Below are 22,504 nucleotides of genomic sequence, written 5' to 3'. Positions count from 1 at the left end.
ACCCCAGTGAAAGGGCGCCCCCCTCCCCGCGCCCCACTGCGTAACATGCCTTTGAAGCCCCCTCGGGAGCTAAGGTAGGAGAGAGGCCAGGCCGCTCTCCAGGGGCCGCCAGATCGCCTCCCTCCCTCCCTCTCTTTCCCCCCGCGATGCAGCTCAGCAACGGCGTCGGGGGGCGCCTGCCTTGCCAGAAAGACCCGCCGCTTCCAAACGGAGAGCCGTCGAAAGGAGCGCGGTGAGGGTCGCCAGCGCGCAGGATATTATCTGGATCGGGGCCAGAGAAATATCCTGCAGGGAGCCAGAGATGTGTTTCATTCATCCATCCATTCGCTCCGCCGTCCCCTGTCTCTCAGCCACACTGCTTCTCTTTATTACACTCGCAAGAAATATTTCTTTCTTTGCTAAATTGATTCCTTTCCCTTCTCGTCTTAAAGAAGCCCGATATATAATGAGGAACTTTTGCTGCAGTATTGTATTTTGTTAAAAAAAATTGCTTGGACGCCCATTGTGATTTGTGGAGGAGGACGCTCCTGCCTATATCTTTCCACAGTAATTTTTAAAAACACGATTCAGAGCGCTCCTCAAGTCACTTATCGACGCATTTGCAGGCGTTATTTTTGAGTTATTGAACTTAAATTGATCTCCTTTCATGCGTCTCCCCGTTCCGTGGGATTTTAAGTCATCACCTTCTCGCTCAACCAGGCCGCGGGCACCTGTTTGGCCACGGTGAGAACAGGTTCCCAGGCCAGGTGGGTCTAGGGGCCTGATCCTGCCTTGTTTCCTGCTTGGACGGCCTGCACAAAATAGATCCCCAGGCGCCGGTCTTTACGAGACCTTGTTAACTTTCCTAATGGTGGCATTTCGAAATAAAAGTTTAACTAAAACGGGGTTGGCGCTTAGAAATTAAGGCACAAGGAGTTCCCTACTATAACGCTCCCAGTCTGTTCTGGAGGCGTTTGGTGGAGAGAATAACATAACCATTCGCTGAATAAATAACAAAGGCTGATATTCGGAGGCAACCGGAACGCGGAGCAAAACCAAACAAACCGGCAGCCAACAAACAGGATAAAGAGACCGGGAGCGTTTGCTCTTCTCTTCCGTTTGGTAAGAAAACCGACTGGTGTATTTACCTGAAACAATCAAGCGTTTCCTTAATAGCGCATTTTATTTTTATTTTTTTAAAAATCCGATACAAAGATATATAGTCCTGCGGAATTATTTCTATAACCTTGTCACGTGCGCGTGGTCACTGTATTTAGATTTTTGTATAATACCACAGCCTTTCTAGCCGCGCGTTTTGGGAAATTGACAATTAACCAGTTGCTGTTTTTAAAAATAAAAATAAAAAATGAGCGTTATTTAAAAAATTTTCGGACAGGAGGTATTTTGTTAAAGACACGGGCGCTGGTCCGGCGAACATTTAAAAATAAGGTCTTTTAACCTGCAGGTCACATTGGAGGCGGCAGGATTGTGCCGGAGTGGCTGGTTTAAGGATGCAGTGCGTAAGATACAAGAATCCTGCACCAGGTGTTGGCTCCCGCTCCTCCCCAGGAAAGCATTGTTCCCTGCCATGTACTCCTTATTTCCAACCCCCATCAGATAATATCGTGCCAATTTAAAGCATCCCTCTCCTGCTTTCTTTCCAATGGAGGGGATAACACTCAGAGGGGCTGGTCTGGGCCTAAGGCCCCCCCCCAATAGGCGCTTGGACATTTGTAGCAAGGCGGTTGCTGGTGAAAAACAGACGGCCCAGAGGAAAGGGTTAAGCCTCGAAGCTGCCCTCCGGCTTTAGGCAGCTCCTAACCAATCCCTAGTCCTCAAAGTTTGAGAGGAGGGGGCGGAACGGAGCCAATCGGTTCCCAGCAACTCATCCGCGCGAGGCTTGCCGGGGGGCGCCGCTTATTTCCTAGCCGGGATCCTCTGGGTACAGACGGGCGCGCCAGACGCGTCAGCCTGCAATCTTGCGGGCAGATCGCGCTGGTGCCAAGAGCGCGCGGGTCAAAGCGGCATCCAGAGGTCGTGTGGGATTGCGAGCTCCTTTTGGGCTGTGTCTGGTGCTCGGCTCGCACGTGAAGGAGCGAGAGACAGAGAACTGGCGTCGGGGAAAGCCCAAGACAGCTGCAATCTCCGCTCCGCTTAGCTGCTGCTGAGCCAGTCAGCAGATCCCATTGCGCGCAGGCGGTGGAAGGGAAAAGGCGCCCTGAACTTCGCCAGCAACCTCCCGCGCTCTCCAGGACGCACTGGCGCCCCTAGCGCGCCCTTCCCACCTCTCGCGCTCCGTCTCCTTCGACCTCTCGAGAAAGGAAGGGCCGCTTCCCGGAGGGCAGAGCAGGGGGCGCCGCGGCTTGACAGGAAGGAGGGGCGCCGCTGATCTCTGCGACTGCGGAGGGAAGGAGCTGCAAGGGGCGGAGTGGTTGCCTGGTCGACGAGAGCAAGAAGCGCAGCCGCGGAGGAGGAGGAGGAGCGTCGAGGAAGAGGCGGGCAAGCCAAGAGCCCGTCTGCCAGCGGTACTCCAGCTCCGCCTCGAAGGCGCGCACAAGCGAGACCCTTGTGCGTGAGGATGAGGCGGGCGAGCGGCGGGCAGAGGCCGTAGCGGCTGTCCCGGGACTGCCGTCGAGGCTGCGCTCCCCGGCTTGCGCACACGCCCGCCTTCCCGCCGCCGTGCCCGCGCTCCTGGGCCCTGTCAGCGCGCCATGAACGGCTACGGCTCGCCCTACTTGTACATGGGCGGCCCGGTGGCGCCTCCGGCGCGGGCGCCCCTGCAGCGGACGCCCAAGTGCGCGCGCTGCCGCAACCACGGCGTGCTGTCGTGGCTGAAGGGCCACAAGCGCTACTGCCGCTTCAAGGACTGCACGTGCGAGAAGTGCATCCTCATCATCGAGCGGCAGCGCGTCATGGCCGCGCAAGTGGCGCTGCGCAGGCAGCAGGCCAACGAGAGCCTGGAGAGCCTCATCCCCGACGCCCTGCGCGCCCTGCCCGCCGCCGCCGCCGCCGCGCCCGGCTCGGCTGGGGCCACGACCACGGGGCACCCCGGAGTAGGAGCAGCAGCAGGAGCCGCTGCAGCCGCCGCCGTCCCCTCGGAGGGACCCCCAGGCACACCGCATCGCCCGCCTATGGAGCTGGCCGCCGCAGCCCTCCGCTGGGCTTCGGAGCAGCCCGCCGCCGTCCAGCCGCCGCAGCTGCCCAAAGCAGGTAAGTGGGAGTGCGGGGGGCCGTGCGGGGGGGCAAGGAGCCCAGAGGCAACTACTGGGGTCTCGGGGCCCACAAGCAGCAGGGCGAGGGGCTTAAACTAGGCTGCTTTGACTTCGCCTGGATTATAAGGGGTTCATCGGCTTCCGGGGCGCAGGCGGCCGAACCACATCTCAGCCCCGGAACTCGGGGAGGCGGCGGGGCCCGGGATTTACTCTAAGGAAGCAGGCAGCTCCCGCAGACATAGACGGGGGACACGGTGGTGAAGACGGAGGCTCTTTCCGAAGTGGAGTTGTAGGCAGCCGTCGTAACTTCGCTGAAATAGAAATCTAGTGGAGACTTAGTTGCAAGTCGCTCTCCGGCTTAAACTGTATGCCTACGGCGTCGGGGCCCGATCCCTTGGCAAAGGCTAAAGAGAGGTATTGTAATGAATCGGGAAATTCCCGCGCGCCCGAGTGGGCTCACGCAGGGACACAACTTTCCCCGGGCCGTGGAAAACTTCGCGGGGGGTGGGGAGTGGGGAAGTTTCTCTCTGGTGTGCGGCGGCCTCTTTCTTCTGCCGTCGGGAAGGAAAGGAGAAGAGCAAAGCGGGGGCGGGGGAACGGTCTCCATTGGGAAGTGTGTGCTGCGCTGGGGAGGAAACTCATCTTCTCCCGCCTCCTACTTGGGAGGCAACTAGAATCGCCGGCATGGGGTGCCTTTGGTCCCCCGACGACTTTCCTTGGCGGCGCGGCGTGTCCCGTTGTCCGGGGAGCGAGGGAGACTCTGAGCTTGCCAAGAGTGCTCGCCTGCTGTCATACATCCAAGACGCGCAGTGAGGACAGGCGGAGGCGGGACAGGCCCTTCTCTTTCCAACCGGGACCGGATTTTGGGGTGGAAAGCTGCTGCGCGCGCGGCCGAGGACAGGAGGGGAAGGGACCCGGCCTCGGCCTCGCCGGCACCCGCGGACGCTCCTCTTTCCCAAGGGCGCCAGTTCTTTTCGGGACAACGAGGAGGAAGCTGAGAGACAACCACCCCCGAAGGGCCATCTGTGAGCTTTTCTTAAGTAAAAAAGCGATATCCCCACGCAGTACAACATTGCGCGTGTTTACTCAGAAGTAAGCGCTGTTGGGTCCAGTGATGCTTACTCCCAGGTCACCAAGCATGGGGCGCCTCAGCCCCCTTGCAGTCGAGGGGCGCTGAAGGAGCCGGACAGCGCCTCCACAGCGATTCTTCCTCCGTGAATAAAGGTGTGATCAGGTCTCCTTCACCTGCAGGACCCGGGGACATATTTCTCCGGCCATTTGGAACCTGATATTTCAGAATATTTCGATTCCACCCCCCCCCCCGCCACGATGTCTCTCAGAGACCTCGGGATGGTTTGTAACAGATCCGCGGTACAGATGAGGTGTCCCTATCCGTCCAGGGTGAACTCTAAACTCCCCGACTGGGAAGTAAGTCTTCGTGAGCTCTGCGGGGCCTCCGCTTCGAATAACAACTCATGGGATCTACTCGATCCTGTCGCGATCTTGACTGCAGAGGCTGACCGTCCGTTTGCTCTGCGCGCTTCGCCCTGTGAAGCGGAATCCCGGCGGGGGGGGGGCTACCCCAAGGTGACTGGAGTCAAGGATCCAGGGGATTCATAAATACTGAGCCAGGGATAGGGACCTTCTAGCCCAGGAAGCCCATCCGTAACTTTGCTGGTCCTCGGCGGCCAAGCAGCTGCTGTTTGCGGGTTCGTTTAAAAAATAAATAAATCCATCCCCACCCCCTCTCGGTCCAGCCTGCTTATTCCCAGTGCTTAACAGTAATTCCCAATTGGTGGTCCGTGAGCCCCGGCGAGTCCGCATAACCCACCCAGGGGGGCCCATGGTGCGAGTCACGTAACAAAAACTACCATAGAAATATCACACTTTTCAAAAGTAGGGACTCCATGGCTTGGCTTTGGAAAGACAGGCGGACCGCAGCACTTAGCTAGTCGGAAACGACCGGCGAGGAGATGCTGTTTTGGGGTGGACAGAAGGAGACTGCAATTTACATTCCTGTCGATCCAGGGAATTTAATAGTTGGAAGAAGTGGGGGAAATATCAAAGACCGTAACCAGAGACACTGTGAAATGCGGGTTAGTGATCGTTCGAAGCCATTATTTTTAGCGCGAGAAACGGACGGTTATCTTGTTTGGCTGGAGTGACCTGAGCTGCTGTGCTCTGGAAGAAGAAGTGCCCATGTAATGTAAGCAGGTTCGGCCCTTGAAACGGATCCTGAGTAAGAAAGGCCCCTGGGACCTCGCCTTGCCCTCTTCGAAGGTCCGTCGAGCTTTCTGAGTGGTCGTATTCAGGATTGCAGTGTACTTAAGCCATCGTCGTGGCGTCCCTGAGCCTGTGCAGCCGCTGGGAAGTTCAGTGTTGCGCAGATTCAGCGCGCCTAACTGCACCAAGGCTCGGACTGTAAGCAGCAGGGACTTACTGCCCAATCCTATCCACATTTACTTGGTGAGTAGGCCTTTCTCCCTGGTAAGCATGCATAGGATCGCAGGGCAAGCTTTGTTGCAGATAATGCAAAGACCTGGGGAGCCAGGTGTGCGTTTAGAATCACAATGTGTGTCTGCCCTGTTTATGCAGCCCGATTAGGCTTTTACTCACCGCCAGATTTTTCTGCTGCAGAAACTTGGTGGAAACAGGAAAGATTCAGGCCACAAGTCCCCGACCTGTGTCAAATCGGCGAGGAGACTGCGACGAATAGAGAGTCCTAAAAATATACAACATCCTGGTGAAATTGGAGACCCGTCGGCGCTCAGGGCCCGGCTGATTCGGCTGCAGCAGCAGCAGTCCTGCCGCGCTGCAATAAAGGTTGAAACGAACTAATAAGGGTAGCAGGGAAAATCCCCTCAGGACCTCACAGCTCCCTGGGAGAGGATTTATGGGGTTTATGTGCCATCTCGGCAGCTGTTTCTGCGCGGAACCTGCGCCATCACCTCTGCGGCCCATTCTAGGAAATTCAGAGAGACTCACAAGCCGCCCTGGTCCCGCCAGTTCCACCAGGAAACGACTATCGCCCTGTTTTCCTTTTGTCCAATGTGATTTTGCTGTGTGCGCGCGGGTGTGTGGAGAGAGCCGGCTCCCCGCAAGATCAAGGCCTCTCTCACGACTTTTATCAGGTTTCAAAGTACTCTGCTAGCTTGCAGGGGACTTAGTAGAAAAAACCTTTGCTGCTTAATTGGAAAATGAAAGAGGAGGCGGGGAAACAAGGCGGGGGAGAGAGTGTATAAACCCCGGAGTATATTCGTTGTAGACAGTTTCCTTCTTGGTGATGTCCTCTGTCTCCAAACTCACACTCACCTTCATAATTATAAATCAAACGTTTAACCCTCCTAATCTTTATTTCTTTAAATAACTTTATCTGGTGCATTTCCAGGGCAGCTAACAGCTTACCATCACCCCCCACTAACCAATGCAACAGTCATAACAAAACAGTTACAATTATTTTAAATAACCAAACATTTAAAACTTCGCAGAGTCTGGATTACAAAACAAGGCTAATAAAAAGCTCGCTTAAGCAGAATCGTCTTCCCTCGACAGTGGGAACAGCGAGTCTCTGCCGTAGCAAGGAGTCCTACTCTTGAGGTGCCGGCACGAAAAAGGCCCTCTTGGGCATCTAGACCAAACGTTTAAGGCTTTGAGAGCATAACCAGTTCCGAAGAGCGCCAGGAAGGGTTGACAAACCACGGGAGCGCTTCTGAAACAGGCTTCGTATGCGCTCAGCCCCGTGTTCTGCTGGCTATCATACCTGCTGCATTCTGGGCCGACTGGAATTGTTGTAAAACTGTCGATATAGTTTTGTTTCTCCCCCCCCCCCAAAATAGGTAACTAAACTCTTCCCTCTCTTAGTCCATTAAACAATTAGGAGGCTGCCAATGTGCGTTTATTTTTTATGTGATAAGGGGTAGGAAGTGGAAAAATAAAAATGGTATCAACAGCATCCTCTACTCGAGAGAGGCCTATTAAACTTGCTGGGTCTGACTTCCGAGTAAACATGCAGAGGAACAGGATGCGCAGTGGCTCTGAGCTCCAGGTGCGAGGATTTAAAATATAACCGTGCTGATTTCGCACGAAGATCAGTGGGTGGCATCTAACGCTAGTCTTGCTCGGAGAAGACCCCCTGAAGACAATGGACTTCTCCGGAGTTCCGTTGCACTTGGAAGTAAAGGTTTGAGGCGCGCCGCCGGATCTTGCCGTGCGCTTTGGATGTTCTTCGTTTAAGTCAACTTATAGTATACCTCGATCCCCAACGACGTCCGTTGAGTGGGAAACGAGCGCTTTTTGACTTCAAGAAGTGGGCCTGATCCGGAACTGGCTTCGAGGTGGCGGATCTCGGGGCCTCCCTGCCTTCTCTTAGGCCGGGCGACCTTAAACTCAGACGTTCCTCGGTTTCCATGTCTCTTTCGAAATGAAGCGAGATTACTTTAGTGTAACAACAGTTCAGAAGTAAGCTGCGTCGCGTTCCTTCAAGGTTAGATGCTGGTGAGTGCGTGTGCGGCGTTAGCACACGGAATGCTGGTTTTTGTACAGCTGCCGCGGCCCTTTCGTGGCGGATTGTGTCAGGAAACTTTTTGGGAATTTTCCTTCTCCCCTTAAACCTGGCGGCGACTCTTTCTCCGAAAGGAAAGACTCGCAGAGGCGTTTGACTATCCAGCGCACCAGCCCCTTGGGAACAAACCCCTTTCCTCGAAGGAGCGCGGAAGGGGCTGCGGACACAGCGGGACGGTCTCCCAGCTCGACCCCTTCCTCGAAGGCTTTCCGCCCGGACTTTGGGTACCTGCGCGCATTTCGGCCTCTGGAAAGCGTGGCTGGGATGGGATACATACCATATAAAGAAAAGTGTGGCGTGCCCTCTCCACCCCATACAAACACCGGGTCGTCTTAGACGAGGCTGCTTCTGTGCGTAAGAGACGGAGAGGTTTCAGAACTCGGACACAACCCTGGAGCCGTCCACCTTACTCCGAGGGGGCCTGGACTGCGGCGCTGCGTAAAGGCGCTTAGATTAGGAAGGGCGAGGCAGGCAAAGGGGAAGTTTGGTGCCCAGGCTTCTTATTATTCCGGGCAGAGGTGGGGAGAATTAATGTAGGCCGCCGCGTCTCCGAAGCATTTAGATATTTCGGGACCAAAGAAAATATTGCAACACACGGCGAAACCTCGACTGTTGGGTTTTTGGGGGAGGAGGGGGCGCGACTTAGTCCTCTTCGGTTTTCACTTTTATACGCGATGCACTGGGAAGAAGTTGGGGATTTATTTATTTTTAATTTCCGAAAATCCGAATGAATGTTGTTTTCTGGATAGGATTGCAGCCTTGCGTGCCCAGCGCATCGCGTTCCACTCTCCAGTTCCACAGGGTTCTTTGGAATGAATAGTATACCATTCCCTACGGATCCAGAATAAATATTCCCACTTGATTCCAGCCCCACTTTTGGAAATGCGCGCTACTCAATAAGCATGGATTTAAAGGTTTGTGTGATGCTTTAGAATAATTCTATTAATTTGTAATAGCCTGGTGACAATTTGTTAAAAATTATGGAAAATCAATTTAAAAAGAATTGGCATAAAAAGAATAATAGAATTGTAGAGTTGGAAGGGAACCCGAGGGTAATCTAGTCCAACCCCCTAAAATGCAGGGAACTTTTTACCCAATGGGCTCGAACCCACGGCCCTAAGATTTGTGGGATTTTTACAATGCAGTCAAACCAACGATGCATGTTTGCTACATAGGCGCACGAGAGGAACTGAAGCTCAGAGTCTTGTAAGTTCCCTCTGAGAGACGCTCCCACAGTGCCCTGTTAGGGGAAGGCGTATCCATTCTTATAATCTCCTCACCTGGCTGGGCACTTCTTCTCTGCCCTTTGCCCTTTCAACTTCATCTCAGCAATGTAGAACATCTGGATGTCCGAGCTGCATTGCTCAGACACCATTTTAAACCAGACTAAAGTATGTCTTCGTAACCTGGTTACCATTTTAAGCTTGCCTGAACGAAGCTGCTGTATCTGTTACTCTTCAACAAGTATTCCGAGTGAGTAAATGTTATTTTTACCTTTTGCAAGACTGTTTGTGTGATTATTGTTTTAATAAAATGGGAAATACTAGGGGAATCCAGTCTGCCTTAAAAGAATCCTGGATTACTTAAACCAACAGGCTAAAACTGGCCTATCTAAGCTTCCTCATTCTAAGATGCAATGGATACGTTCTGCTGGATTTACAAATGTGAGGAAGGAACGATAATACAGTACCTAAATATATATATATATATATATATATATATATATATATATATATATATACACCCTCTCCTAGTTTCTATAAAAATCTCAGCAATATTAAGCAGTGCCGGATTTGCGTATAAGTTAAACAAGCTTATCGCTTAGGGCCCCACTCTCTTGGGGGCCCCCTAAAATGGAAAGGAAAAAAAAACACCTGGATGTACTGGATCAAAAACTTTGATAAAATACGTATTTTGTTATGTGCAAATGGCTTTAGATACCTTTTAGGTCCATAAATTACCATATAGCATATATTCAACACAAAAAACAGCGACCATTTGTTGTTGACAAAGGACAGCTGGATATAGAAAGGGCCCCATTCCCTTCCGTAGCTTAGGGCCTCACCAAACCTAAATCCGGCCCTGATATTAAGAGTCAAATGGTCTACCTACCGACTGAGCTTTTCCTTCTCCAGTTTTGCCTCCGAATCTGCAAGCATTTTGACAGCAGCTAGTAGGACAGAGTCGGTCACGACTGGACCTAATGGTCAGGGGTCCCTTTACCTTTAGGGGGAAAGCGTTAAGAGTGTTCTTGGGGGTTTCATTCCCGACTCTTTCTCCCCTTCCCGAGTAATTGTGCTTAGCAGGTTCGCAGCCTTAAAGTTTTCCGTAAGCAAAGCGAGGCTACAGTTCTAAGCACTCGCACTGTGGAGTAAAGCTGCAGTTCTAGGAGAAAGTCCGATCGATAGGGCTTACTTCTGAGTAAGGGTTGCTTTGTAAGATCAGTGGGGTTCACTCCCGCTTAACATGTTTAGGATTGCTCTCCATAAGGCTGCAATTATCCGGTCCCAGTTTGCTTGGGACGAAGACCTCTTGATTTAAATGGGATTTCCCACTGAGAAATTGTCAGTTGTCAAATTGTCAATTGTCAGCAACGTAGCCGACAAGCGGCTAAGGTGTGGGGAGAATGAAATAGCGAGACGTATAGATAGAAAGGAAACTTGCTATCTGCATATTTCGCCTTAGCGCGATTCCTGCTGCTCCAATCTGGTTCTAAACGATGTGTGCAAAGTACTGGAGTACGAATCTACAAGTACATAACTCAGACACATGGCTGTTTTAAAGATTTTCTTCTCTATTATATGTGGTTCCTGCCTCTAAGTCCTCCGCTGAGTATTTTAGGGCCCGTGATTTGTTATATTCTTGTCCTGAGCACCCATCTAAAGATTTTAAACAATGTAATAAATCCTTTATTGTGGTAGAGGCTTTCTGTTGCCATGGTTTGGTTTATGTAACAAAACATCACCTGCAGCATCCTTGTTCTGTGGGCTTAAAGAGAAGGAGCGAAATTCAGAAGAAAGTTGTGCTCTTGCAAGTGACGTTGTGTTCAGTGCCTTGTTTTCACAAAAAAAGGTCCAGTACTGTAATTAGAATTATTCTTGGACAATTTTTTTTGTTTTACAATTAAGCCAATTTTTTTAAATAAAATATTTATTGAGATTTTACAAAAAACAAAGGTTTACAAAATAGAAAGAGAACATATAAAAAGAGATAAATAAAAAGAAAACATACAAAAATACATAAAATAGAAAAAAGAAAAAAGAAAAGATAAACATACAAAATGCAAAAAACAAGTAAGTAAGAAAAAATTAAAAACAAATCCATTTTTTGTATCTTTAAACTCATTAGCTTGTTTCCTTGACCTCCTCGCACCTCCCCTTTTTGTGTTCCCATTTACATAATCAAATCAGCAAATCCTTACCCTCTTTCCTTTATCTTAACTCTATATCTTAACATATTATAACTCTATATTTTCATCCATTATCAATCCATTTTTGCATATTCTTATTAACTTTGTTGCTAATACCACTTATTTTCAATCCAACATCATTTTACCATTCATTAATTTTACAGTGTTTCTGCAAATAGTCTTTAAATTTCTTCCAGTCTTCTTCCACCAACTCTTCTCCCAGGTCTCGGATTCTGCCAGTCATTTCCGCCAATTCCATATAGTCCATCACCTTCATCTGCCACTCTTCCAGGGTGGGTAAATCTTGTGTCTTCCAATACTTTGCAATAAGTATTCTTGCTGCTGTTGTTGCATACATGAAGAAAGTTCTGTCCTTCTTTGGCACCAGTTGGCCGACTATGCCCAAAAGAAAGGCCTCTGGTTTCTTCAGAAAGGTATATTTAAATACCTTTTTCATTTCATTATAGATCATCTCCCAGAAAGCCTTAATCTTTGGGCACGTCCACCAAAGGTGAAAGAATGTACCTTCATTTTCTTTACATTTCCAACATTTGCTATCGGGCAAATGATATATTTTTGCAAGCTTGACTGGTGTCATGTACCACCTGTATATCATTTTCATAATATTCTCTCTTAAGGCATTACATGCCGTAAATTTCATACAATTAAGCAAATTTTGTCCTGCGTAAGTTCCTTGAAACTGAAGGCCTGTGAAATCAACAGCTGGGCAATTCCTTCATTCGAACCAACCAAAATATCATAAAAGTGTGGTAAGCTTTCAAATTCTTCAGAAATCTTCATCGGGCAAGATGTTAACACAAAGCAGGGAGTCAGGAGGAGTGTATGTGTACAAAAATTAAGCAGATGTTGCAGCCACGAAGTCAGCTTCTGGACTCATTTGCCTTATGGGCCGATTGAAGGCTGAATAAATCTCTTTTTTCCCTCCTGGAAATTTAAGGATATCTGAGCAAGTGCCCCCCTCCCCCGCCCACAGGTACTACAGATAACAGGTTACGCATTCAGGATTCTGGGCTAAAGAAGCAATGACTACCATCTTCCTCCAACAGATCGCAGGGCAGAATTCATAACATGTAATGCTGACATCTGCTTAAATGAAAGCTGGTCCCTTAACTTACTTAAACAGTATCTTACTTATACAGTATGGATAGCATCTGTCTCTGGGAAAAAATATAATTGCTTTGGTGAGTTATCATTATAAACTCTGCAGCTGAAAGAAAACCTTAGTCATTTTTTCTTTCTTTTTTTAGCCCCAACAAAATCAGTTGACAATTTGGTTGGTCATGGTAAAATGACTTGGGCATTTTCCCAAATAAAAGTGGCACTTTAATCCCTATGTTAAATGTAACCTTCCTCTTCATCTGTTTAAGTGATTTGGTGGGTTTCTCCCAGAGAAAAGTTTATTTATTTGCAGTGCAGAGGACTGGCAACTAGTGTCCCATGAGATGACATCATGTTGTGGAAAAAGTGGCGGTGTTTTGTCCCTGCTTGCCCCACTACCCATTGGTGTGGGACTACAACCAGTGGCGGACCTTGGCATTTCAAATGCCAGTGGTGCCATGTGCAGCACCAAAATCTGGCACCCCACCTCTCGTCTTCTGCAGCACCCCAGAAGCCTTGCACCTGGTGCAACCAAACCGGCCGTGCTCCCTTCCACCTTTGCTATAACTCCCATAATCCTTGGCCATTGGCCATGCTGTCTGGGACTGATGGAAGGTGGTCCACCTGCCTGCGCAGGGCCACAGGTCCCCAGCCCTGCGTTCGTGAGTCCCTAAGCATCCTCTGAGATTTGTGCCCTGCGTTCCAGGCAACACAACCTTGGAGGGCTTCATTGGCCCCTCCTTCACTTTGGAAACGTGGGATGTGATACCTAAGTAGCAGTCAAGTACCACATTCCTTGTTTTCCTAGAGTGGACATGCAGGGGAAAGTTTGGTCCAGCCAGTCAAAAACTTCCTGTTTCCTCCTGGCTGGGACATACTTCTTTTGCATGTGACTAGACGCGGGTGGCGCTGTGGGTTAAACCACAGAGCCTAGGGCTTGCCGATCAGAAGGTCAGCGGTTTGAATCCCCATGATGGGGTGAGCTCCCGTTGCTCGGTCCCTGCTCCTGCCAAACTAGCAGTTCAAAAGCATGAAGTGCAAGTAGATAAATAGGTACCACTCCAGCGGGAAGGTAAGTGACGTTTCTGTGCGCTGCTCTGGTTCGCCAGAAGTGACTTAGTCATGCTGGCCACATGACCCAGAAGCTGTACGCCGGCTCCCTCGGCCAATAAAGCGAGATGAGCACCGCAACCTCAGAGTCGACCATGACAGGACCTAATGGTCAAGGGTCCCTTTACCTTTTAGAGGTGGGCGTGACTTTACCTGTTCAGGTAACAAAAGTACAGGGCATGCTGCACTCTCTCCCTTTTTGACTTCCTCTGTTGTTGGAGCAGCTTTTTAGCTAGATATGCGAAAAATCCCAGGACCCTGGGATTACCCTCATGTGGTATAGATCAGGCTTCCTTAACCTCAGCCTTCCAGATGTTTTGAGACTACAATTTCCATCATCCCTGACCATTGGTCCTGCTAGCTAGGGATCATGGGAGTTGTAGGCCAAAAACATATGGAGGGCCGAGGTTGAGGAAGCCTGGGATAGGATCCACATGTATATACTTTGTAACTAAGTCTGCCTTCTGGGATCCAACTGTGAACAGAATGCAAGTAAACTACTTTTATATACTTTATACAAGATTGTGGTGTGTTTATTCTTTTAAGAGGGATGAAAGGGAACTTACCAGGAACATACAATTCAATACAGTGGTACCTTGGGATGCGAACGGGATCTGTTCTGGAGCCCCGTTCGCATCCTGAAGCGAACGCAACCTGCGCCTGTGCGTGTGCATGTTGCGTTTCGCCGCTTCCGCACATGTGGTGACTTCATTTTGACTGCCTGCGCATGTGTGCATGGTGAAACCCGGAAGTAATGTGCTCCGTTACTTCCGGGTCACCGCAAGCGCAACCCAAAAATACTTAACTTGAAGCACATTTATCCCGAGGTATGACTGTACTGAATTGTATGATAGTGAGAGGCTCACACAAGCCTGCAACCAGCTACCTGCTGTGCAATTAAAAAGGGGAATGTAAACTCTGCTCAGTAAAGGAACTTGCTAGCGCAAGTTAGGAAGGATATCAATAAACAATATATCCTCTCCTGCCTCCCTGAACATTCCCACAGGAAAAAGTACTGCTGAAGTCCAGAGGCGGTTCGGCATATCCAGCTGTTTTGGGGAGGGACGTGGCCTGAGAACAGAAGCTTCTCTGAGCTGCAAGAAGCTTATAAATCTGATGGATAGAAGCACGATTGACTTGCACTCCCTGCCTCCCTGATAAATGAACTCCCCAGTTTAAAAGATTACAGTAATCATGGGAGGACAGTGTAAATCGAATCTGATAGCAATAACTTTTGGGGAAGGTCAGGCTCAAGTGAAATGTTACCAGGCAGCAGGCATTTTGTTTGCAAAATACAATCAAAGAGCATTGATGAGAAATTCTTCCCTGCCAGCTAGTCAGCACTTTCTGCTTAACGGCTTTGAGGTGAGGGGAGGGGGAAATCTTCATCCATCAAATGTCCTGGAGAACTCCTTCTGACTAGACTGTTGCTTCTTGAAAAGAGGGGCAGCTCTGGAGGTCTGCCTCTCTGAGGACACACAGATACAGAACCATCAAAGTATTACGCGACTTTGGCACATGGCGTCAAATCTGCAAAGGCTGTTTTATGGGTGAGTGTGAATACAGTGGTACCTTGGGTTACATGCGCTTCAGGTTACAGACTCCGCTAACCCAGAAATAGTGCTTCAGGTTAAGAACTTTGCTTCAGGATGAGAACAGAAATCATGCTCCGGTGGCACAGCAGCAGCAGGAGGCCCCATTAGCTAAAGTGGTGTAGCCAGCGTGGTGTAGTGGTTAAGAGCGGTGGACTCGTAATCTGGTGAACTGGGTTCGCTTCCCCGCTCCTCCACTTGCAGCTGCTGGGTGACCTTGGGCTAGTCACACTTCTCTGAAGTTTCTCAGCCCCACTCACCTCACAGAGTGTTTGTTGTGGGGGAGGAAGGAAAAGGAGATTGTTAGCCGCTTTGAGTCTTCTTAAGGGGAGTGAAAGGCAGGATATCAAATCCAAACTCCTCCTCCTCCTCTTCTTCTTCTTCTTCTTCTTCTTCTTCTTCTTCTTCTTCTTCTTCTGTGGTGCTTCAGGTTAAGAACAGTTTCAGGTTAAGTACGGACCTCCGGAACGAATTAAGTACTTAACCTGAGGTACCACTGTATATCCATATTCTAAACTACAATAGGAAGCTGCATAGAAGGTGAACCCCTGAACGGTGGAAAGCAACAATGAAGGCTGCAAATTGTTTACCAGAAAAGTGACAGCCAATACAAACAAAATGAATAAATTCATTTGGGATAAATTCAGCTATTTATTCAGCCAGAAATCGTTTGTGCTTCCTTGGCAGATCCAGGAGTATGCACAGTGTCAAAGAACTGTCACCTCAGTGAGAAACAACAATTTGAGGCTGACATGCGTAAAATGTTAAAAGAAACAAAGCGATCAAGTGCAATGTTTTAAAATAAAAAGTGATAGTGGAAATCAGTAGATGCCTTTGCTCTTTCTGTTGCTCATAAATAACACTGTTTGCACAACATTTTATTGTTAGGGTCTAATCTGTCCAAGTTATTATTAACATTATTTTAGCTAAAGGAGATGCTCCACTACTTTTGAGGAAACTGCTTGTGGACTTGACTCCGAACCTGCCTCAAGTCCAATAACAAACTTGCTATTTTTCAAGTGTTCAGTTTTAGAAAATGCAAAACTGAAGTGTCCCAGCACAGCCATTAGAGGCATGTGTGGAATCCCAGGTGCAAAGCAGTTTCATTTAATAAAAAACAAAATATATTTTAATCAGCTTGACCTCTAAGCAAAGTTAGGTTTCAACTTATACTCTGGATGACTTCTAGTTTCAATGAAGAATTAACTAGGATACAGTTTGATATATGCAAGGCAACATAAAAATGAATAACGGAGCAATAAATCATAACTAAACATTAAGTCCTTCAGCTAGAACTGCTATCCAGAGAGTTAAGGTGTATAGATTTATCAGGTATAAGACAGAATAGAATCATATAGGCATGCAAATACTTTCAGTCACTATATAAGTTCCCCACTTGACCTGTAAGAACTTCCTTGATTTTCCTGTAAATAATGGCAAAAATGCCCCTTGTTTTCTAGGCGTGTGTCTGAGTGGTTTTGCATTTGCCCTGCGCTAAGTTGGAAAAACGGCAATCAAGTTTTCTGTAGATTGTCCCTTGTTCCGATTTACACACGGGACACACAGAAGTGTGGAATACACACTCTCTTTCAGAAACATCTATTGTTTCTTTTACAGTTATTTTTCAATGAATGACCCATGTATGAAAGTTTTTTATGCAACATGGAAACTTGCAGAGTGCATTATGAATACTGACTGGCTCTAATAAAAACTGTTATTTTACCAACCTTGTAAATTTTGTTGTAACCTTAACTAATCTTATCAAAACTATTTCTGGTACGTAAGATTCCCTCCCTCCCTCCCTCCCTCCCTCCCTCTCTCTCTCTCTCTCTCTCTCTCTCTCTCTCTCTCTCACACACACACACAGACTGCATTGGCCTGCAGGGGTGCAGCAAATGGTTCTAATCACACCTTGTAAAAGGTAAAGGTAAAGGGACCCCTGACCATTAGGTCCAGTCGTGACCAACTCTGGGGTTGCGGCGCTCATCTTGCTTTATTGGCCAAGGGAGCCGGCGTACAGCTTCCGGGTCATGTGGCCAGCATGACTAAGCCGCTTCTGGCGAACCAGAGCAGCGCACAGAAACGCCGTTTACCTTCCCGCTGGAGTGGTAACTATTTATCTACTTGCACTTTGATGTGCTTTCGAACTGCTAGGTTGGCAGGAGCAGGGACTGAGCAACGGGAGCTCACCCCGTCGCGGGGATTCGAACCACCGACCTTCTGATCGCCAAGTCCTAGGCTCTGTGATTTAACCCACAGCGCCACCTGCATTTAAGTACATGAGCTTACATATCTTACATATCTTACAAACTTGGAAATTTTTGTTCTGGGGTAGGTATAGAGTGGCACGAGTGTTCACAGGTTATTTGCTGCTGATGCTTGGTTATTTAAACAGAGTATTGCATCCAGATATGAGCTCCACAGAATTTGCCTAAATGAAGGAAAGTTGGAGAGGAGAAAAAGAGAACATCCCCCCTTTGGCAAGCTCATTCTGCACGTCTGTGGTTTTTGTCATGGAAAGGCAGGCCCAGACAGGGGGAGGGGGGGCATATGGGCCACTTGGCCCAGGCCTCCGATTCCAAAGGGAGCCTCGGTCTGCATATTTATCTATATTTTCCATTTTGTCTTTATATGCAGATACAGTTCAAGCCTTGAAATAAAATTATTTGTCAGCATAACTTTTGTGAAAATTATTTATATACTTACTTATTTATAAGACTTCAGTTATCCCCAGGGTAAAAAAAAAAGGCCTTGTGGAAAGGTGTGGCTTGTTGTTCCTTTATTATCAAATAAAGGAAAAGGACAGTAGTAACTTATGTAGTCACCATATTCAGGCTGGTCAGATGCAGAGAGAGAGAGAGAGAGAGAGAGAGAGAGAGAGAGAGAGAGAGAGAGAGAGACTGCTGCACCTTTAAGAGCTGTGTGCAGGTGAGTTAGCTAAACCAGGTGAGTTAGGGGTTTCCCCTGCATGCAAAGACAGACTTTGGCTGTTTGAGTGGACGAGGCCAAGAACGGGTCCAAGGGTCAAGAAGGCAGTTTCTGCACATGCTGTAGAGCAGCGGTTCTCAACCTGTGAGTCCCCAGATGTTGTTGGACTACAACTCCCATTATCCCTGAGCTCTGGCTTTGCTAGCTAGGGGTGATGGGAGTTGTAGTGCAACAACATCTGGGGACCCACAGGTTGAGAAAGGCTGCTGTAGAGGGAAGGGAAGGGCAGATGGGGCTCGTACACCTGGAAAGGGAGGCCATCTAGGAGAAGGAAAACTTGGTCCTAAACCTCTGCTACCTTGTGGGACATCTTTGGGAGAAGAAAAGGCTAAGGAGTAAGCCCAACACAAATCCCGAGTGGAGTCCCTAAGACATTCGGACGGTGCCTTATATGCCTCCTTTCAATAACTCCTGCAGCCAAGCTGGTGCCCTATACAGCCTAGGACCCTCGTACCTACGGGACCGTCTCTCCTGGTATGTCCCACAGAGGACCTTATGGTCTTCAAATAAAAATATCTTGGAGGTCCCTGGCCACAGGGAGGTTAGGCTGGCCTCAACCAGAGCCAGGGCTTTTTCAGCCATGGCCCCAATCTGGTGGAACGCTCTGTCGCAAGAGACTAGGGCCCTGTGGGACTTGACATCTTTCCGCAGGGCCTGCAAGACAGAGCTGTTCCACCAGGCCTTTGGCCAAGGCACAGCCTGACCCCTCCTTTGGTAATCCTCACAGAACTCTGGCCCAATGGTTGCCATCAATTTGATTTTGAATTGATTTTAGAATGCATTTCAGTTGATTGATTGTGATTTTATGTGAACTGTGTTGCTTTTATTGTTGCTGGCCACTCTGAACCCGGCTTCGGCTGGGGAGGGCGGGATAGAAATAAAATTAATTTTTATTATTTTTATTATTATCTTGCTCTGCTTTCCTTTGGACCCCTTCAGCGAGGCGGAGGGGGCGGGTCTTGTTGTCTGGGCAGCCCAGAACCTCTATGCACATTCCCCATGTTTGCACCCCGGGGAGGTTACTTCAGTGTTGCTAACACAGCCGCTAACTTCACCCCCAGAAGTGCACTCCATTGTTTCTTGAGACAGATGAATGCCAACAACAAGATGGGGGATTTCAGCAGGTTTCTCTTAGAGTGCAGGCGGCTGCAATATCCTCTTCTGCACAGCTTGGGAGGTGCAGAAGCTGTGTCTTCCCTCCCTATATTGTGGGTGTGGCTTTTTTGGCCATGTACCACAAATATCTCCTGCCAACCTAGCAGTTTGAAAGCACACAGTGCAAGTAGATAAATAGGTACCACTCCGGCGGGAAGGTAAACGGCGTTTCCGTGTGCTGCTCTGGTTCACCAGAAGCGGCTTAGTCATGCTGGCCACATGACCCGGAAGTTGTACGCCTGCTCCCTCGGCCAATAAAGTGAGATGAGCGCCGCAACCCCAGAGTCGGCCACGACTGGACCTAATGGTCAGGGGTCCCTTTACCTTTTTACCACAAATATATGGGTGAAGCTGAATGGAGCAGAAAACAGAGTGAAACAGATGGTTAACTGTGGTGAGGTTAAGATATACAACAGTTTAAAACTGAGACCGATGGCATGAAGCTTTTCCATATTCTTAGACTCCTGATCAGTGGCCTGATTTTTCAAATTTCTCTTCCAATTCGGCTGATAAGGCGGTACTTCATATTGACATTATCTTGAGCAGCAAATCAAAGTTGCAGTTGGGTACATCTCAGCCCTTTGATTCTATGAAAGGGCACTGTCATAGTGCGAGGGGTTTTGGTCTGCAATAATTGTTTTTTTTAAAAAAATGCTTTTTATTGCTGTTTCATTTAATACAAACAAACAAACAAAATACAGTAAAATTCAACACTCATTTACTCATATTCTTTCCCCACACTCTGCTGAGCATTGACTTCCTTCCCTCCCTTCAACAGGTTTTCTTCTGTCAGTTACTTTTCCACAGTTTCTTATTGTATCCAATCCTATCTACATCGTAAGATTTATTTCAGTCCTGCCAGAGTCTTCAAATTCCTACAGTTATTATTTATGTACTCCATAAATTTACTCCAATCTTTTTGGAATTTTGCTTCCTCCTGATTTCTGATTCTGCAAGTCAGTTTTGCTAGTTCCGCATAATCTGCAATAATTGTTATAGGGAGACACAGAGACAGACAGAATAGCTTTGTTATGTCCATCTCCAGTGCTTTTTTTCCTGGGGGTACGCATACCCCTAAACATTTTGTGAATCTTTGTACTTTTGTTGATTTACTGTATTTATTTTCCCCGATTTGAACTATAAAATGGTCCATCTCTGATTTGCTGTGCTCATAACCCTCAAGGTAGCAGATATGGGGAAGGACCCAGAGTCGATGAACCGGCAGTCTGACTTTATTATCAAGCGCCTCCTTTAATACTTACTGGAACTTCCCCTTCCTTTTAAGAGCTGTTCCTGGCATAACAAATCTGCCCTCTGTTTTACAGACATGACCGAAGATCGACTGGGGGATGCCAGTGGAGTGGACAGTGCCGAGACCTACAGTGACAAAGATGCCGACCAAAGGAGCACCCCAGACTTGACAAAAGCCAAGAGCGGTTTTGCTCCAGAGAGCCCAGAGATTGTGTCCGTGGATGAAGGAGGCTACGCCATCCAGAAAAACAATGGCAGCGCCGACAGCAGGCCTGAGAGCCCCAAGTACCAGCCAGAGCCAAACCACCTCCTGATCGAAGGTCCATCAGGGACAGTTTCTCTGCCTTTTGGCTTGAAAGCCAACCGGCCACCCCTTGAGGTGTTAAAAAAGATATTTCCCAACCAAAAGCCAACCGTGCTTGAATTAATCTTGAAGGGCTGTGGGGGTGACCTGGTGAGTGCGGTTGAGGTTCTTCTCTCGAGCAGGTCCTCCATAGCTGGGGGGGACCGAACTTCTGCAGAATCAGAAGGTCTGGTTTTGCCTTCAAATGGACACCTCTTTGAACACACGTTGGGTTCCTATCCCATTTCTTCCTCCAAGTGGTCTGTAGGGTCTGCCTTCAGAGTTCCAGACACACTGAGGTTTTCTGCTGATGCTAGTAATGTTGTGCCGAATCCATTGGCTGTCCCCTTACAGCACCCATTCCCACAGCCACCTCGGTACCCGCTGATGCTGAGGAATACTTTGGCAAGAAACCAATCCAGCCCGTTTCTGCCCAACGATGTCACTTTGTGGAACACCATGACGCTGCAGCAGCAGTACCAGCTGAGGTCTCAGTATGTCAGCCCTTTCTCCACCAATACCACCAGCGTCTTCCGAAGTTCTCCAGTGCTTCCTACGCGGCCGTCAGAAGATCCCAGGATCTCCATCCCTGACGATGGATGCCCAATTGTCTCCAAGCAGCCTATTTATACAGAAGATGACTATGATGAAAGATCGGACTCCTCAGACTCTAGAATACTAAACACATCCTCTTAGAACGACAATTTACAATGATATTTAGCAATGTGGCAGAACTACTGGGTATCAAGAGGAAGGAATGACAGCCCTTGTTACTGTATCATATAAAAAAAGCGATTTTGCTTGTTACTATCCTTTAGCAATAAAGACATAACTTATTTTATTTCTTGCACTTCACTGGAAAATGCCAAATAGCTACCACTTCATGGCTTTAGTGCTGAATGTTTATTGCAGAAAAAAAAAGGGGGGAGATTAATTTTAAGCATAGATGTGAGGAACCAGGGATTGCAGAACATTTTAGAGTGGAGCAAATAAGTCTTGCCTTGCAGACAGTTGGGAATGTTGATATTGTACTTGAATGCAGTGTTTGAGAAGAGGACTCCTCAGGACATAAGATATCAAAAGCAAATAATTCATTGGCAAATGGACTTAAGAAGGACCTTGTTGACTTTATGACAATAATCATCCTGGTTTTAAAACCAAGATTCATGAAAGACTGGCCAAGAGTCTGCCGCTCCCGTGCAATGGAAGTGTGCACACTTTTTGGAGACACCTTCAACACGATTCACACGGCTAGATAGAAACCTGTACATTGTCAGTGGAAAGTCAAATACAGCTGTGAGTTGCATGAAAATGTCTTGTGAGAAATGAGCTCATGATTAACATTTGTTGGGGTATTGTAGCATGCTAAGGATTCTGGGGGGGGGGGGGAAATAAACTTGGATGATGATCTCGATTTTGTTATTTTTTTAAACCATGTCATTTATATTTGGGAGAGAGACGGCACGTGTGGACAGCATATAAACGAGTCTGGTTTTCTTGACAGACCATTCTGAGCTGAAGTTTCAGCCTGCTGAACTGAGAACTGGATGCGTACATAAACTGATAGGGTCAAATGAGAAGAGATGTGGAGACAAAGGATTGGGGTTTAGCTGAGTGTGGTAGAGAATTCACAATGTCGTCACTATGTTTGCACTGCTGCAGTTTAATATCTTGGTGGCCTTTAATACCAGTAAGTTTGTGTAGTTACAATGCAGGGTTTCTAAGGGAAGTTTCATACGTCTGCCTGAATTGTTAAAAACCCCTTGTGCCATTCTTTTATTATCT

The 22,504-nt window shown here is 48.2% G+C and overlaps 1 protein-coding gene and 1 long non-coding RNA gene across 2 annotated transcripts in view; one reads left to right on the top strand and one right to left on the bottom strand.

Moving 5' to 3' along the window:
* The window catches only part of LOC310753099, a 119,627-nt gene extending 106,383 nt beyond the window's left edge, over positions 1-13,244 (bottom strand). The window contains exon 1 of the long non-coding RNA XR_014543181.1: positions 13,180-13,244. This is a non-coding gene — a long non-coding RNA (uncharacterized lncRNA). The remainder of the gene's footprint in view (positions 1-13,179) is intronic.
* On the top strand, positions 2,691-22,097 carry DMRT3 (doublesex and mab-3 related transcription factor 3; the record flags this gene model as incomplete). Its single annotated transcript, XM_083593607.1, has 2 exons — positions 2,691-3,189; positions 20,451-22,097. The coding sequence occupies 2 exons, from the start codon at positions 2,691-2,693 to the stop codon at positions 21,413-21,415; spliced, it is 1,464 nt and encodes a 487-aa protein (XP_083449733.1). The 3' UTR covers positions 21,416-22,097.
* Between the last annotated feature and the right edge of the window lie 407 nt (positions 22,098-22,504).

Source organism: Podarcis filfolensis (assembly GCF_964270895.1).
Source record: "Podarcis filfolensis genome assembly, chromosome: 17".
Taxonomy (NCBI): domain Eukaryota; kingdom Metazoa; phylum Chordata; class Lepidosauria; order Squamata; family Lacertidae; genus Podarcis; species Podarcis filfolensis.
This window is presented reverse-complemented; position numbering and strand designations above follow the sequence as displayed.